Genomic DNA, 15,278 nt, shown 5'->3' on the forward strand with positions numbered 1-15,278 from the left:
TTGACGAATCCCATGGTAAGTCTTGTTGAAGCCGTAGTGGGAGAATGCTCCGTGGGCCAGGTGTAGAATAGTGGGCCGCAGGCTGGTGGGAATCACAAGTTGTTCGATGTTGGCCCAATCGTCCTCCTCCTTCAGTTTACTGGGTCTATATCTGCGGTAGAGCAAGTCGTTCTCTAGGAAGAACCCAGGAATACTGTCGGGTTGAGTCTCAGCCTGGAAAAACAATGGTGTTAAAGTAAGATCTTCCCTCTGCAACTTACGGAACTCCAACTTGGTCAGATGCGGGGGTAGTTTCTGAGGGTCTTGAGGGACAGCGGTAGCAGTAGAGTCAGCTGGCTGTGGACGTGCGGCTTGTGCACGGGTGGTCACGAGAACCGGAGGAGAAACTTCACTCTCTTGAACCTCTGCTGGAACATACTCAAGAATAGGGTTACTTGGCACAGAGTTACACACCTGGGGTTTGTCCATGACGATCAGGTTGGTCGGTTGCAGGTCTTCTGCCAAGTCGTTGCCTAGGAGAAGTTGCACTCCAGGCATGGGAAAAGGCTTTTCCCTGACGGCGACTTGGACTTCCCCGTTCACGTAGGGACAATCCAGGTGGACTCTGGCGAGAGGGTATGGAGTGGTAGCAGTGAGGTCAGTGATGAAGACTGTTTCCCCGGTGTAGACTATGTTGGGCACAGCCGACTTCAAGATGATCGATTGTAGAGCCGCTGTGTCCCTCAAGATCTTCAATTTGAAACGTCCCTCCGGATTTGAACCGTTGGCAGAGACAGTTCCAGTATACAGGTGGTTACTGAAAAGAGAAAGATCATTAACATCAACACCAACATTCATCACAGGCTTACCGGACTTAGGAGGAGTTGGTTTGGGTCGTTGTTGGTCAGTGGTTCCCTTGTATTGAGACTTACCACACTTGTCTATGGTATGTCCATAGAGTCTACAATACTTGCAGTACAGTTGTGAACCAGCTTGATCGGGGCTCACCTTCTCGTAACTGTACCACGACTTCTTACTGGAGGATGGTTCAGGTGTCAGCCGGTGGATGAGGCTGTAAGTGTCAGCCGACTTAGCACACTTCAGGTAGTCGGTTTCTTCTTTATCTGCTAAGTAGAGGCGGACAGGAGGCGGCACACGTCTCAAGAATTCTTCAACAAGCATCAGGTTGACGAGTTCTGTAAAAGTAGAGACATGTGCTGCTTCCAGCCATTTCATGAAATACCTCCGTTTCGTGTTAGCAAACTCGAGGAAGGTAGTGGTACTTGCCTTCAGGTGGTCACGGAATTTCCTTCTATAACTTTCAGTAGAGAGGAGGTAGGCGTCCAACACTGCTTGTTTCAGAGTGTAGTAGTCATTCTCAGACGCCAAAGTACTGAGTGTGACTGCAGCTCTACCTGTAAGATGGACTCTGAGAAGTGTTGCCCATTGGTCGACAGGCCAACTGAGTTGATTAGCAAGGGTTTCAAAGGTGGTAAAGAACACATCAACTTCTGCTTCTACAAAGGATGGCATTAACTTACTTGCATGTGATATATTAAAACTGACGGGAAGATTGGCAGTAGCTTGTTGGCGTTGAGTGAAGTGGGAAGTTTCCAAGGCGATTTCACGTTGACGACACTCTAGAGCCAGAGTTGCTTGTTGCTTGTCATGTTCACGTTGCATTTCCAACTCGCGTTGTTTGGTTTCAAGCTGTACGCGTTCCCGCTCCTGGAGTGCTTCAAGCTGTACTCGTTCCCGCTCCTGGAGTAGTGCAACCTCACGTTCGTGGAGGGCGAGTCCACGTTCGTGTTCTTCTCTCCTCAAAGCAGCTTCGCGTTCTTGTTCTTCTCTCCTCAAAGCAGCTTCGCGTTCTTGTTCTTCTCTCCGTATGGCAGCCGCTCGTTCTTGTTGCTCACGTTCAATCTTAGCCAGCTCTAGTTTAAGTTTCATCGTTGCCAAGTCAGTTTTATCTGCAATATAGTAAGTTTCATGAGTTTCAGAGTCTATCTTACCTTGCTCTAAATAGTAATCCAGCAACAGGTTGTGTAGGTCATTTTTGTTGGCTTGGTAGGGAACTTCTAGTTGATACTCATGTGCAAGAGTTTGTAATTCAGTCCTCTTGGCACGACTTAAAGTCCCTATTTCACCTGCTGGATTTGCACGGAAAGTTTGGAGACGAAACATGGTGAAATTAGCAAATAAAGGTACACGAATATTCAATAATGAAATGTCAGAAACAGGACAACGTGGCAACTGGTACCTATCCTGTGTGATCTTTGTTAAGTGAAAGATATTAAATGATTAAATTAAATCAAGGGCGCAGGAAATCTTGTACCCGGTACTCATGTAAGAGAATAAGGGCAAGAAAATCCTACTAACAAATGAAACAGAGTTTCGAACACAAATGAAACAGTTAAATGCTTCAAAAGTAAAATTGGTAGTCCAAGGATGTAGGCATACCTTGCCAAGTCTCTATAGGACATAAAGCAAGTTTTTCCTACTGAATTTAATATGATACTTACAGAATTAGCGAACTTTTGTGCTCTGAAAAAATAAGCTAATTCCCTACCGTTGTATGTATCATCATCTCTGACTGACGTGTAGGGGTGCGAGGTGTCAACTGGTGACGAGAACTGCTGCTGAGGTCCCAATTCAGCAACTAAAGTTCGAGCTAGAGGAACTATGGCCCTCTTTATCCTCCTACAGTCAGATTGCAGAAGATTGGGTACTCTTGACCCGGGGCAGACCACAGTACCAGGGTACCAATATGATGATCTGTCAGAATGAGAAATATTCAAGGGACATAGATGGTAAACACGAGTAATAACAAGGAGGGAGAGATGACCAATTAAGAGTATGACTGCGGCCTACAGTCACCACGTAATCCAAAGTTGTCTCACCTTCACTAATGTTACTCTCGTAATGCACAATACACCGCACCTTATAAAAAATGAAATTGAATGAAAAATAGTAAAGCTACGTTAACAAAGTTAAATACGCTTACCATAAATTACCACTTGGCACCAGTACCTGAGTGAAGCTCCCGGACAGGCCCCCATATAACTTGTGACGGTAACGCGTTGGTGTTCGGCTGTTTAAGGCTAGGGGTATGGCCTCGTCACATAGTTATAAAAAAAAATAGAAAAACTGGAACTTCGTCTGTGGTAAGGTAAGGAGAAGACACACAAAACACAAGTAAACTTTAACAATGAAATTTTAATTACGTTAAATAAATCAAAACATGAAAATAATGCACAAACAAATTCTTATAATAAAATCAATGAATCAAAATAATAAGAATACTTAAATGACAAAATGAAAAGTTACGTTAAGGCAAAATAACAAGAAGTGCAACACAAAGGTAAGTGGGAGGTGCTGGAATATTGGCTTAAAGCCACCACCTCTCTCAGTACACGCTAACGTCTAGCTGGGAGGAGTGCTGGCTACGAAAGCACTGAACATTCTGAGGACTGATGTTGGGGCGACCCCAGACATCAGGTAGTATGGGGGGCGAGTGCAGGTGCAGCCAGACCGGCGACCAATCAGCGCAGCCGGCAGCGATCAACATGTAGTTTGGTGATTTGGGTCCGAACAGGTGGCTGGCTGCATACGTTTTTGCTCACCCTGGCAAGCCTTGCTGGTGTTGTTGTCGTTGTTGGACATTTCTTCCATAGTCTTTTTATATAATTGTGAAGACGTAATTATGGAGGGAAGAGCAGGCTCAATCTCTTGAAGGAGATTATCGTCACAATATATATATATATATATATATATTTATATTTATATATATATATATATATATATATATATATATATATATATATATATATATATATATATTTATATATATATATATATATATATATATATATATATATATATATATATATATATATATATTTATATTTATATATATATATATATATATATATATATATATATATATATATTTATATATATATATATATATATATATATATATATATATTTATATATATATATATATATATATATATATATATATATATTTATATATATATATTTATATATATATATTTTATATATATATATTTATATATATATATTTATATATATATATATTTATATATATATATATTTATATATATATATATTTATATATATATATTATATATATATATTATATATATATATATTTATATATATATATATATTTATATATATATATTTATATATATATATATATATATATATATATATATATATATATATATATATATATATATATATATATATATATATATATATATGATCAGAAGCATTTGGGACCTTAATAAAGAAGGGGGCTTGCTCTACCTAACAGAATATATACACTTTTTTTTTTTTTTAGTGTTGTTACAGCAAATCTGCAGGGTTAGGACTGGATTACGAGACATATACAATAGTAGTGTATTTATAACCGTAGTCACTGCTCCTCCTGGTCTTCAAGGTATGGACGAAGTCCCTGAGATAAGATTTTGTACATTCATGCCCATTCTTTACCTCGGCAGATCTTGCTAGGAATATATATCATCCTTTACCTTATATGACAAATCTTAGCTTGAATATTGTGCTTTGAAAAATATGGACTGTACATAGTGCAATGAAATCACAAAAATGTAATGAATCTATGAATAAATATTGAAGCCGTATAATGGAATTGATTCCGTTGCACGTCTCGATATTTATTTACGGTATATAGGGTATGTATTTCAATGCTTATTTATATTTTCAGCTCAACTGGAGATGAACCAATGTCTAGGGTACCAGACATTGGCTTTGCTGTTGCGCAAGAAAAAGACACTCTTGAATTCGCACATTCTTCATTTGTGTATGACACTGGCAGGATCTGGTGAAGCTCGTGAGTCCTCGGCAATACCAAATTCACCTGCTTTCAACGATTTGCTGTGTGATCTGGAGGTATGCCTTTGTCAAGTCCATCTCTTCTATCATACCGAAGAACAGATCTCACGTGTGATTAGTGTGATTTCTTTGTGCATGTGATTTTAGTGTTAATAAGTAATCTATTTATCACATCTTTCACAGTCCCTCAAGTTGCAGCTATTATCAAAAAAATGGTTTTGATTGCACATTAAACTGTTATTTTACTTGTCCTGTATGAGCTTGATTATCCAGACTATATGGGAAGGATCCCCCATCCGGATAAGCCCGACGTCCAAATTAAGACTTTTACTAGGAAAGTCCAAAAGTGAACATACAGTACTGAATATGCAAAAATGAAAATAATAATAAAAACATGAAAGTTTAGAAAGAAAGAAAGATTGTTATATTGACCTAGGTAAATGCAGTCAGCAACATTTAATGATGAACCATCCTACACTTTATTTACAGTGAGATTGCTTAGATAGGTTTATTTATTAATTTTCCCTATTGTTACATTGGTAAAGATTGACTGATAAACGAGCTGCCATTGCTACCAAAATAAGTCTAACACTCTCTGTTATACATGTGAATGTTCTGAATTTCCCTCACCCCATTGAGAATGCTGGCTCCTGGGTAGACAAGGATAGGTCTCGGAGCCCTGGCATGAAAGCCTCCAGCTTGGCAGTACCAGTACTCAAGTCTCAGAGCAACTGAGGGCTCACCAGAAAACAACATTTTGTTACAGTTGGTGCCTGATTTTTTCATTCAGTCTTTTTAAAGTGAACACTTAGAAAGTGTACTGTAAGTATATTTGTATACACTCTGGAGAAGAAAAATGTGTTATAATGCCCTTAAGTTGTTGTTTAATATTTTTTAAGTATACTTGGTGCATTGGACTATAAAGTTTTAAATATATTTATTCTCATTATGCTGCAGTACAGTATAACAAAATATCTATGGAGTTTGGTTCATATTTTTTACTGTTGGGCTTCAGTGTTAATGGTCTGACAAATTAAGGAAACATGTAACTGTTGCTCAAAATATTGTTTTAATTTGTGAGGTGTAAAATGTGGACAATGGATATGTGAAATTTGTAAGCATTCTTCCTCTTCTTTCCCAAAGATGATGAAAATGAATTATAAATGATGATTACTTTTTCTGTCAAGGTGTGGTCGGATGCGCCCGGAGAGTTGTGCCGCACTCTGCTTGAACACCTAGTAGAGCTGGCACGCGAGTCTGGAGAGAGACATCACAATGTCCGTAAAATGAGGTGAGGAAGGCTTATAATTTATGAAAATTATTGATCATATTATTGATCTTGCAGACGTTTAGTCACAATAACATGGCTGAAGATTAGACACCTAACCAACAATTCCTATACAGTACTTTACCTTATTCTCTTAATTCTTACATGTCTTCTAACATTCTTACCTATCATCTCATTCTCTTACTTTATAAATTGACTTTCTCTACCATTTTTTCACTACACAACTTGATAATGGTCCAGGATGGACCAAAATATTGTCAATTCATCATATTCAGATTTGTGGGCTGGGTGCCTAATGGTATTGTCCAATAAAGTTGACCTCATAGATTTTAAGATTCAAATGAATACAGAACTTTGTTTCCTTGCAGGTCTTTACGATTGGTGCAAAAGCTATTGCACCTGTTATGGGAGCAGTCACAAGGCAAAGAAATTGCTTCCTCTTCACCCTCCAACAGTTCAACGTCGAGCAACTCGTACACGTGCAATAACAACAACACTGCCACAGCTGCTGCTCTTGCTGCCACCAACAACGTGTCATCTCTAAGTTCTCAAACCACGAATGTCATTTTTACACTTCTCACAACATTATTGGCCAATAATCCTCGCCCACAAGATTTGTTATGGTATGTGTATAGTAGTTTGTTACTCTATTGTTATTTATATAGGTTCGTTCCTATCAGGGTCTGCTGGATATCATATAGATAAGGAAGTACAGTACAGCTAAGATATAAAATAACTATTTTCTACTGTACAGTGGTACCTTTGTTTTTTATGAATTTAATCCATTCCCAGAGATGGTTTGTCAACTGAAAATTCATAAATCGAAACAAATTTTCCCAAAGGAATTACTGTAATTTGAATTAATCCGTTCCACACTCCCAAAAATATTAACTTCATAATACAGTTTATATATACAACTACTCATATTTTGGACTACAGTACAGTATATCTTACCTTTATTGAGGACTCTTGTTGGCGTATGGAAAATGGTGAGGAGAGGGGGGGGGGGAGGAGAGGTGTTATTGGTACATGGCTGAAAATTAGACATCCAACCAACAAATCTGAAACTAAAATAATTGATGATGTGTTGGTTTGTTCTGAACAGTTATCACATTGACTTGATAATACTCCAGGACGTACTGAAACTCATCAATTCCTTCAGTTTCAAGTTTGTGGGTGTCTAATAATGGAATAAGCTAGCTAGCTCCTGAAGAATTTCAGTGGAAAATGTTAATAATTTTTTATGAAGCCACAGTAGTAAATTTTGTTTTCATTTTTGATGAGCTTGATGACTAAATAACAAACTTTTCAGCTTTGGACAGTTCATTGTGTCAACACTTCCAATTCTCACTATTTGTGAAAAACAAATAGATCTGAGAATGTATGGAGAGGAGAGAAGTGTGGATAATGGAGAGTGTTTCAGTGTGACAGTGAGGAACATTCTTCTCAGAAACAAGTGCCTGGAGATTGTTCATACCCTTCTCTACAACTCAAACAAGAACACTATACATCTTGGGTGAGTTTATTACAGTACTGTAATTGTAAATAATAATAATTGCCACTGGAAATGTATGCATTGTATTTGCAATTAAAGATTTGGTAGTAGTTGTGGTTAAGTTTCCTTAAATGGAACTCAACAGTGGTGGTCTTTTGTATATATTGGTAATTATTTAATTTTTTGAGTGAAATTAGAAATTCTGTGAATTAAAGGAATTTTGTTACTATTTCTCTAATTTGTAATAGTAATCCTCTTCAGCATGCCAGTCGAGATTTGATAAATCATTACCAACAATTACAGAAGTGTTTTTAGCAAGCTTAACATGACCCCATGGTAGTAGACTTCCATGTGAAGCCAGACATTGTCCATGTTCATCCATCGGCAGCTCTGCATCCTTTCATCCAGCCCTTCATATAAACAGGCTGTAGTGATGCACCTTTGTAGTAATCTACATACTGATTTAAACATTTCATGTCTATACACACTATAATATTTATGTTATATAATATATATCTCTTAGGCGAATAATTTACATTTAATTTATGTAAAGTAACACAAATATCAATGTACAAGGCAAACAGTTGCGAATAAAGTATTTCAATTTCAATTCGATTTCAATTTCTATTTTTATACAGTATCTTGATATTTTACTTCAATAAGTTAATATATTTGTTGTTATCTATTAGCATCTTATAGCCAGTGTGGGTTGTTTTGTTATGTACTTGCTGTATATTATGACCTTATTGTGTTTGTTTAGTTGTGGGGAGCACAGATGGAGTTTGTGTAACACTACCAGCCAACTCTGGTTCCTCCAGCTATCACTACCACCACCACCTTCACCAGTTCCATCTTCCATATTCTTAAAATGCTTTTGGCATCTAATTTTAATTTCTTCAGCCTCATAAAAAACCTTGAAAGGTAAGATCTAAGACAATATTTATATATAGGCAAGAGTTAAATAGCAGTGTGTATGTGTGAGGGTAAATATGGGGAAGCAGAAGGCCAAGAAGAGCAAATACCTGTTGTAGTCATGAGACAGAGAGCAAATCTCTGTCTGTCTCTGTCTATGATCAGTAGCTGGTGCAAATGTGCAGTAGTGATAGCCATTGGGAAAGTTATGGTGAAGAGCTACAGATTGTTTAACTTTTGATGTCAGTTCTTGCTGTATGTATGTGCTGTATGTATGTTATTGTTTCTTGCAGGTTTTGTGAGGAGGTTGTTAAAGTTTTGGGTCTGGACTGGGTGCTGCTGTTCACTCAGGGTCATCTTCATCCCTCTACCGTTCTCATTGCCCTGCGCATGCTTGTGGCATTGCTCTCTAATTCCGGGATTTTGCAGAAGTTTAGAGATGCTTCTCAGAATGGAGGCTGGATGACTGATGCCCAGCAGGTTACCAACACAAAGTTTGGACAAGTACTCGGTATGTACTATATCTGTGTATACTTTCTCGGTGTGTATTATGCTTGTGTATACTTGGTATGTATTATGCTTGTGTATACTTTGTATACACATTTTTTTCTTCTAGCTGCTTGAGTCAGTTAATTGTAGTAAAGCAGACTATTCAAAATAATGTTTCCTTTAATCTTCATTACTGTCATACATATATTTTTCTTGCTCATCATTATTATTATTACTGTGTCCCACTCCTTTATGTATAGTACAACCTCCATTCAACAAACTGCATGGGACCAAACCCAGTTTATTGCAAATGCCTCCAGGATGCATTTCCCACACCCAGTAGGCAAATTTCACTTAGCAAAATTTGAATTTCAACCTATAATATAATACACAACTACCAAGTGAACAGGTCTGCAAACAAATTTAACCACATCTAGCTCATTTCTCACATCCGCAGTCTCAAAACTCATTTTCAAAAGGTAGCCATACTTGAGTGAATGACAACCTTGCCAACTCAAAATGAAAACAAAACATAGAATTTGGTCACATTGAAACCACAATGGCATGATATATGAATGAAAATCATTTTGAGGCAATGGAGGGACTTGAACTCGCGACCTGGTGATTCCCACATGCCTGCCTTAACTGCTCGGCCACTGTGGTACAAAAGTTGACCAATCTAGAACTCCTGAGTCCTCTGGGTAGTTTGGGGCCTCCAAACCAGAACTCGGCAGAGTTCTGGTTTGGTCAACTTTTATACCACTGTGGCCAAGCAATTAAGGCAGTCGTCTGGGAATCACCAGGTCGTGAGTTCAAGTCCCTCTATTGCCTCAAAATGATTTTCATAGAAGTTGGCTTTAAATATGGTGTAGGTTTTAGTGTGGAAACAGTTCTCATTTTTCACTTAGTTATACAGCATAATTTACATTTATTATATTTTGTTTCAGGATATTCTGTGGGAACAGTTGTGCGTTCATTGAGCGAGATTCGTGAGGAAGCTTGGCATGTGCCGGGATTTCAAGTTCTTACTTGGCTGGTCCCGCGCCATATTCATATCCCACAAGTATATTATCTGCTCTTGGCCTTGCTTCTTGGACAACCAGTCAAAAATGTTCAAAACAACACTAAGGTCAGTATACAAATATTTTTAGTGTGTTTATTAAAAAAATTGCAAATCCTAATACAGTATAATATACTTGAAGTCTTTTTGCATTTAATTGTTTATTGGTTTATTTTTAAATTGAGAGCTTTGAACTTATATTAGCTTTGTTTATTTCGTGATAGGTTAGAACAAGACTTCAGGAAGATAGACAAGGTTTGGGATACAGTATTTGGTTACCAAGAACTTTGAAAATCATTAGTTATCTTGAAAGCAGAATGTTTTCAAATGCAGAGAACTTCTGCATTGGATTTGTCTTACACATTTCTAAGTATATCTCTATATATGCAAATGTTTCATAAATCATATACTTATTTATTTTAAACTTTGAAAATTCACTGCTGTGAATAATACGTATATGTACAGTTGTAGATTAATATCTATGTTTAAATTTCCTATATGTTGTGTAGTAAAGGAGATTAATTCAGTCAGTCCTATATTGTTTCTCTTTACTCTACTGTATTAAGGTTGTCTACACAGCATTCTCTCCTCTTTATTACATTCCTTTATATTCTTGTTGCTAAACTTTCATTCATCATTGCCTTTAACTACAGTATCAAGAAATATTCATCTTAGTCAATGTGTGACTTCATATCTAATATCTTTTGCTATCGGTATATTATATGTTATACTGTACTGTAGTCCCTTATTTCTTGCCTTTCTCTTTACGGATGCCTCGTACTTTTCTTAAATAGTTCACATTAACAGCCTAAATTTGAGAGGTGTATATTTTTTCCTTATATGTTTCAGTCACAAGCTGTCATGCTATTCTTTATTCACCCGAGTAATCTCTTGGTTACACACTTTGCCACAGATTGAGTTGCATTTTGCCTCTTTACTTTGTTATTTATTTCCCCTTACATTATACCAAATTTCTATAGGAGGTCTTTAGAACCCTGGGGCCAGATTCGCGAAACAGTTACGCAAAAACTTACGAATGTGTACATCTTTCCTCAATCCTTGACGGCTTTGGTTACATTTATTAAACAATTTACAAGCATGGAAACTTCCCAGTCAACTGTTGTTGTTGTTATAAACAGCCTTCAGGTGTTTCGGAGCTCATTACCTGTTTAATAATTGTAAACAAAGCCGCCATAGATTGAGAAAAGATGTACAGGTTCGTAAGTGCTTCCATAATTGCTTCGTGAATCTGGCCCCAGATATTTAAATCTCTTTAATCTCTTCCATTTACAGTCCTGTGTACTATTTATTATCTCACTTTATTTTGTAACATACAAGAACGCCTGTAGTTTTGTTAACAAACTTGCCTTGCTCTCAAGAGGTCCAGGGTTTGGATCCTTGGCAGTGCTTTTCTACCTTATTTGCCCTTCAGCACTCAGCAGCAATTCGGAATCTGGTTGTAAATTAATTGGCAGACAATGTTCTGGGGAAAACATTTTGGGTTAGGAACTTCAGTTTGTTTTTCTGTATCTTCCAAGGCTTTTGTGTGTACCTGTGTGGAGGTACAAGATGCGAGCAACACTCGTCTCCTACTGCCTTCCCTATAATCTTTATTATATGAAGTTTTGAAGCTTTCAATGATTTTGGCATACACCTCCCTCTCATTTAATTTATTCCATCCATCTGTTGCTCTGTTTGCAAAAGAAAATTCTCATACATTATTTTGTCATGTTTGTTTTCTAAGTTTTGATTTATGACCTCTTGTTTTTTATATTGTGGATTTGTAAGTCTTCCTTGTATGATTTGTCAATTTGTCACAGATTTTTACTTAATAATATCACCTCATTTTCTTGTGTCTGCTTGTTTTGGCATATTTATCTATTCCAGCCTCTCCTCATAGCTCTTGTTTTTCTGGGTTCCTCCTTAAGTAGTTCTCTTCAGCTCACGCAAGACAGCTACCAGACAAACTACTCTATTCATACCACACACCTGCGACACGGATTAACCACCAGGGAATTATTTTTGTTGTATTATGTACTGTAATTGGGTATTATCATTCAGCCAATATTTTTATAATGAGAGTATTCACTAATTTTCTGTAAAAGCACTCATTTTGTGTGGTCCCAAACTTTAATTGAAAGCATGGAAACATTTCTCAGAATGAAGGCATTCTTGGACATTCATTCCGTTTACACCCTTTGCCATTGTTCCGATACATTTTTGGCTTTTCCGCTCCATTATGCCTTCATGTACACTATTGCAAATAGTTACAGCACAAAATTTTAGTATAGTATAGTACCACTTAAAACTACAAAAAATTCCTATTTTGTTATGAATGTGTGGGTATGGTAACATAACTACCAAATGCATGCCGTGAGTGGCTACGTGGTGGCCACAGTGTTTGTCATAAGCTCTACCTTTGTTTGGCATATGGAATTTGAATGAGTTGCATCAACATGAGATGCAAAAAAGAATGAGTATGAAAAAAGTTTTCTAAGCTTGAGAGTGGATGAGAATGCTTCATCAGACCAAATAGGAAAATGTTATGGATGGTGCTGAACTATTTCATTGGACTGTTGTAGTGTTTAGAATTATATCACCAAATTAGAAAGAATGCAGAGATGTGCTACAAAATGCATTCCAGAATTAGAAAGGTCCCTTGTAGAGTACTTTAGGATAAGAAAGTATTGTATGAAGATGACAAGACATGACAAGTTATTACTCTTTAGCAAACAGACAAGAGATTTATTTATTTATTTTATTTATTTATTTATTTATATATATATACAAGAAGGTACATTGGGATTGTGAGGATACACAGCATAGTAATTACCTTCTTGTAAAGCCACTAGTACCCGCAGCGTTTCGGGCAGGAAATGGCTAAGAAAATGGCTAAGAAAATCCATCTGAGTTACATTGAGATACATTGATATACATGAGAGCAAAGGGAGAGATACAACCGTGAACCCAGTAAGAGAGTACTAAAAGAGAAAATTAAAAAGGAGGCTGAATAGAATGGGAAGGCTGAAAACCCGATGCAGTCATCGGGCACGTAAATCACCACTAATGAGACCTGTGCATCTTTCCTCAGTAATGGCAACTTTTGATTTATTATACAGTGTTTGATTTTTGGAAATGCTGTGAGTGTGTTTGCAACCCATGATTATTATTGTTATAAACAATCTCATAGTGCTTCTGGCCTCTTAAACTATTTAAATAACTACAAAGTATGCTGTAGTAATTGAGCAAATATCATCACCAAGGAATTAAGTATTTGATGAATTCTGGCTCAGGAGAGAGAAGTCATTGATCTTAAAAGGAGAGTAAAGAATAAGACATAGGTGAATGGGGATTTAAAGGAGTAACTTATTCCCACCCGCCTGTATTTCATTTATTCCATGCACCCATCCACCTGCACTTCACTTACTTATGCCCCCATCCACCTGCACTTCACTTACTTATGCCCATCATCCACCTGCACTTCACATACTCATGTCCCCATCCACCTGTACTTCACTTACTCATGCCCCCAATAACAAGTAGGAGAGTGGGTGAAATAAATTAAGGATTCTCCCATTGGGGAGAAGATGGGAAGGAAAAATACAGTTGGCAAGATGTAGTCAAAGAGGTAGAAGCAGAATCCATAGATAGATGCAGATATAAAAAGGCAAACTCTTAGGGGCTAGGGAGACACCACACCAGTTGGTTAATGGCTAAGAGGGAGGACCAAAGAGTTGGAGCATAAAGCCTCTTGCAGATGATGAGTCACAATAATGTGATTGAAGAGCTGACACTCGACCAGCACATCTGAATATGAAGAACCGATTACGTTTTGGTCCGTCCTGGACCATTATCAAGTTGTGTAATGGTCCAGTTTGGACCAAAACGTCGTCGATTCTTTCTTTTCAGATGTCTGGGCTGGGTGCCATAGAATGTCTTCCCCACATACATAATTAGGTGAGTATACAATTTAACATACACATATATTTACAATTTTCTTCCCCTCTGACACCTACATAAAAACCTAATGTCATTTACAAGAAAAGTAGAGATTACATTTTAAGTGTTAACCCCCCACCCCCACCCCTCCAGGATGGTGCTACTCCCAGGACGCCAGGTAGCAAAGGAGCCGATAAGGTAAAACCCTACTTAACCTAATAGAATAAAATACAACTTGTGTATTTGCGTAGTATTCAAAAAGAACAAAATGCCACCAGGAACCAAACTATGTTTCTCTTATAATACTGCTTCTCATAAGGTAATACTGCTCCCATATAAATAAATTATATAATAAAGCAACAATTTATCATAAAATTCACTAAAACTTAAATGTTACAAAAATATTCATTGCAGTAATGATGGTTAATATAAACAAACATTATTACAGTACTTAAAAAGCTTATTAAGCTGTTCTGCTTTGGCTTTTATCTTATGGTAACTGGCTGTGTAATAGTTGAGGATTTACTGTTGTATATTGCAAACTTATAAGGCTTTCACTCCTTGTTGCCAGTGTAGAAAACCATCCAGTATAAAGGTTCCACAGCCATAACAAACTATGAACTTCTCTTCAAATTTTGGTATTCTCTGTTAATTCCAGTGATACTAGACTGAGACTGGTTCTTACTCATCTAGGTGATGGTGGTGTAGAAATATTGATAGGCTTCAGAATTACAGTGAGGCAAGGATTATGCATGATGCACGCAAGATTTGGAGCATCCACCATAACATGTGCATGTAACTAGCAGCAAGTGCGGACTGTTCACGTGACTCGGCTTGTGCAGGACGCTTGCTGTGGCCCTTGTTCTCTAGAGTTATGTATATGTTCTGGACAGCAAATTGTGGTCTTGAAGATATTATGCCAGTAACTACAGTACCGAGGTATAAATTTTAGCAACCGTGTACTCAGCGGTTAGTTAGCTTTGGATCCAGTGCACTAGTTGGTGTCTGCTGTATGCTAAGAAGGCTTCTTACTGTACTGTATAACTCTTGCATACAGTTCTATTCCCTGTTGCTATATATATTAGGGACATTCACAACCTTTATCTAAATTTCAGGTGCTCTTGTCACCTGCCATACATAACTAAATTCAATATTGACTCAACAAATTATTTCCTTACTCCATTCACCACATCTTTGCTGCATAACTAGTTACAGTTTTTCCAGCTATTTTGCAT

At 37.3% G+C, this 15,278-nt stretch overlaps 1 protein-coding gene across 8 annotated transcripts in view; it reads left to right on the top strand.

Annotated features, from left to right (window-relative positions):
• The window catches only part of bchs (WD repeat and FYVE domain containing 3 bchs), a 96,194-nt gene that overhangs the window by 36,787 nt on the left and 44,129 nt on the right, over window positions 1-15,278 (top strand). For 6 of the 8 annotated variants that reach the window (XM_045744823.2, XM_045744822.2, XM_045744824.2 and 3 more), the window contains exons 26-32: window positions 4,733-4,917; window positions 6,048-6,151; window positions 6,517-6,771; window positions 7,461-7,664; window positions 8,849-9,066; window positions 9,992-10,173; window positions 14,197-14,241. In XM_045744823.2, the coding sequence (XP_045600779.1) occupies window positions 4,733-4,917; window positions 6,048-6,151; window positions 6,517-6,771; window positions 7,461-7,664; window positions 8,849-9,066; window positions 9,992-10,173; window positions 14,197-14,241 (1,193 nt within the window). The remainder of the gene's footprint in view (window positions 1-4,732; window positions 4,918-6,047; window positions 6,152-6,516; window positions 6,772-7,460; window positions 7,665-8,848; window positions 9,067-9,991; window positions 10,174-14,196; window positions 14,242-15,278) is intronic. The other 2 variants (XM_045744827.2, XM_045744828.2) reach the window with 1 other exon arrangement.

This window comes from Procambarus clarkii, chromosome 8, assembly GCF_040958095.1.
Source record: "Procambarus clarkii isolate CNS0578487 chromosome 8, FALCON_Pclarkii_2.0, whole genome shotgun sequence".
Taxonomy (NCBI): Eukaryota; Metazoa; Arthropoda; class Malacostraca; order Decapoda; family Cambaridae; genus Procambarus; species Procambarus clarkii.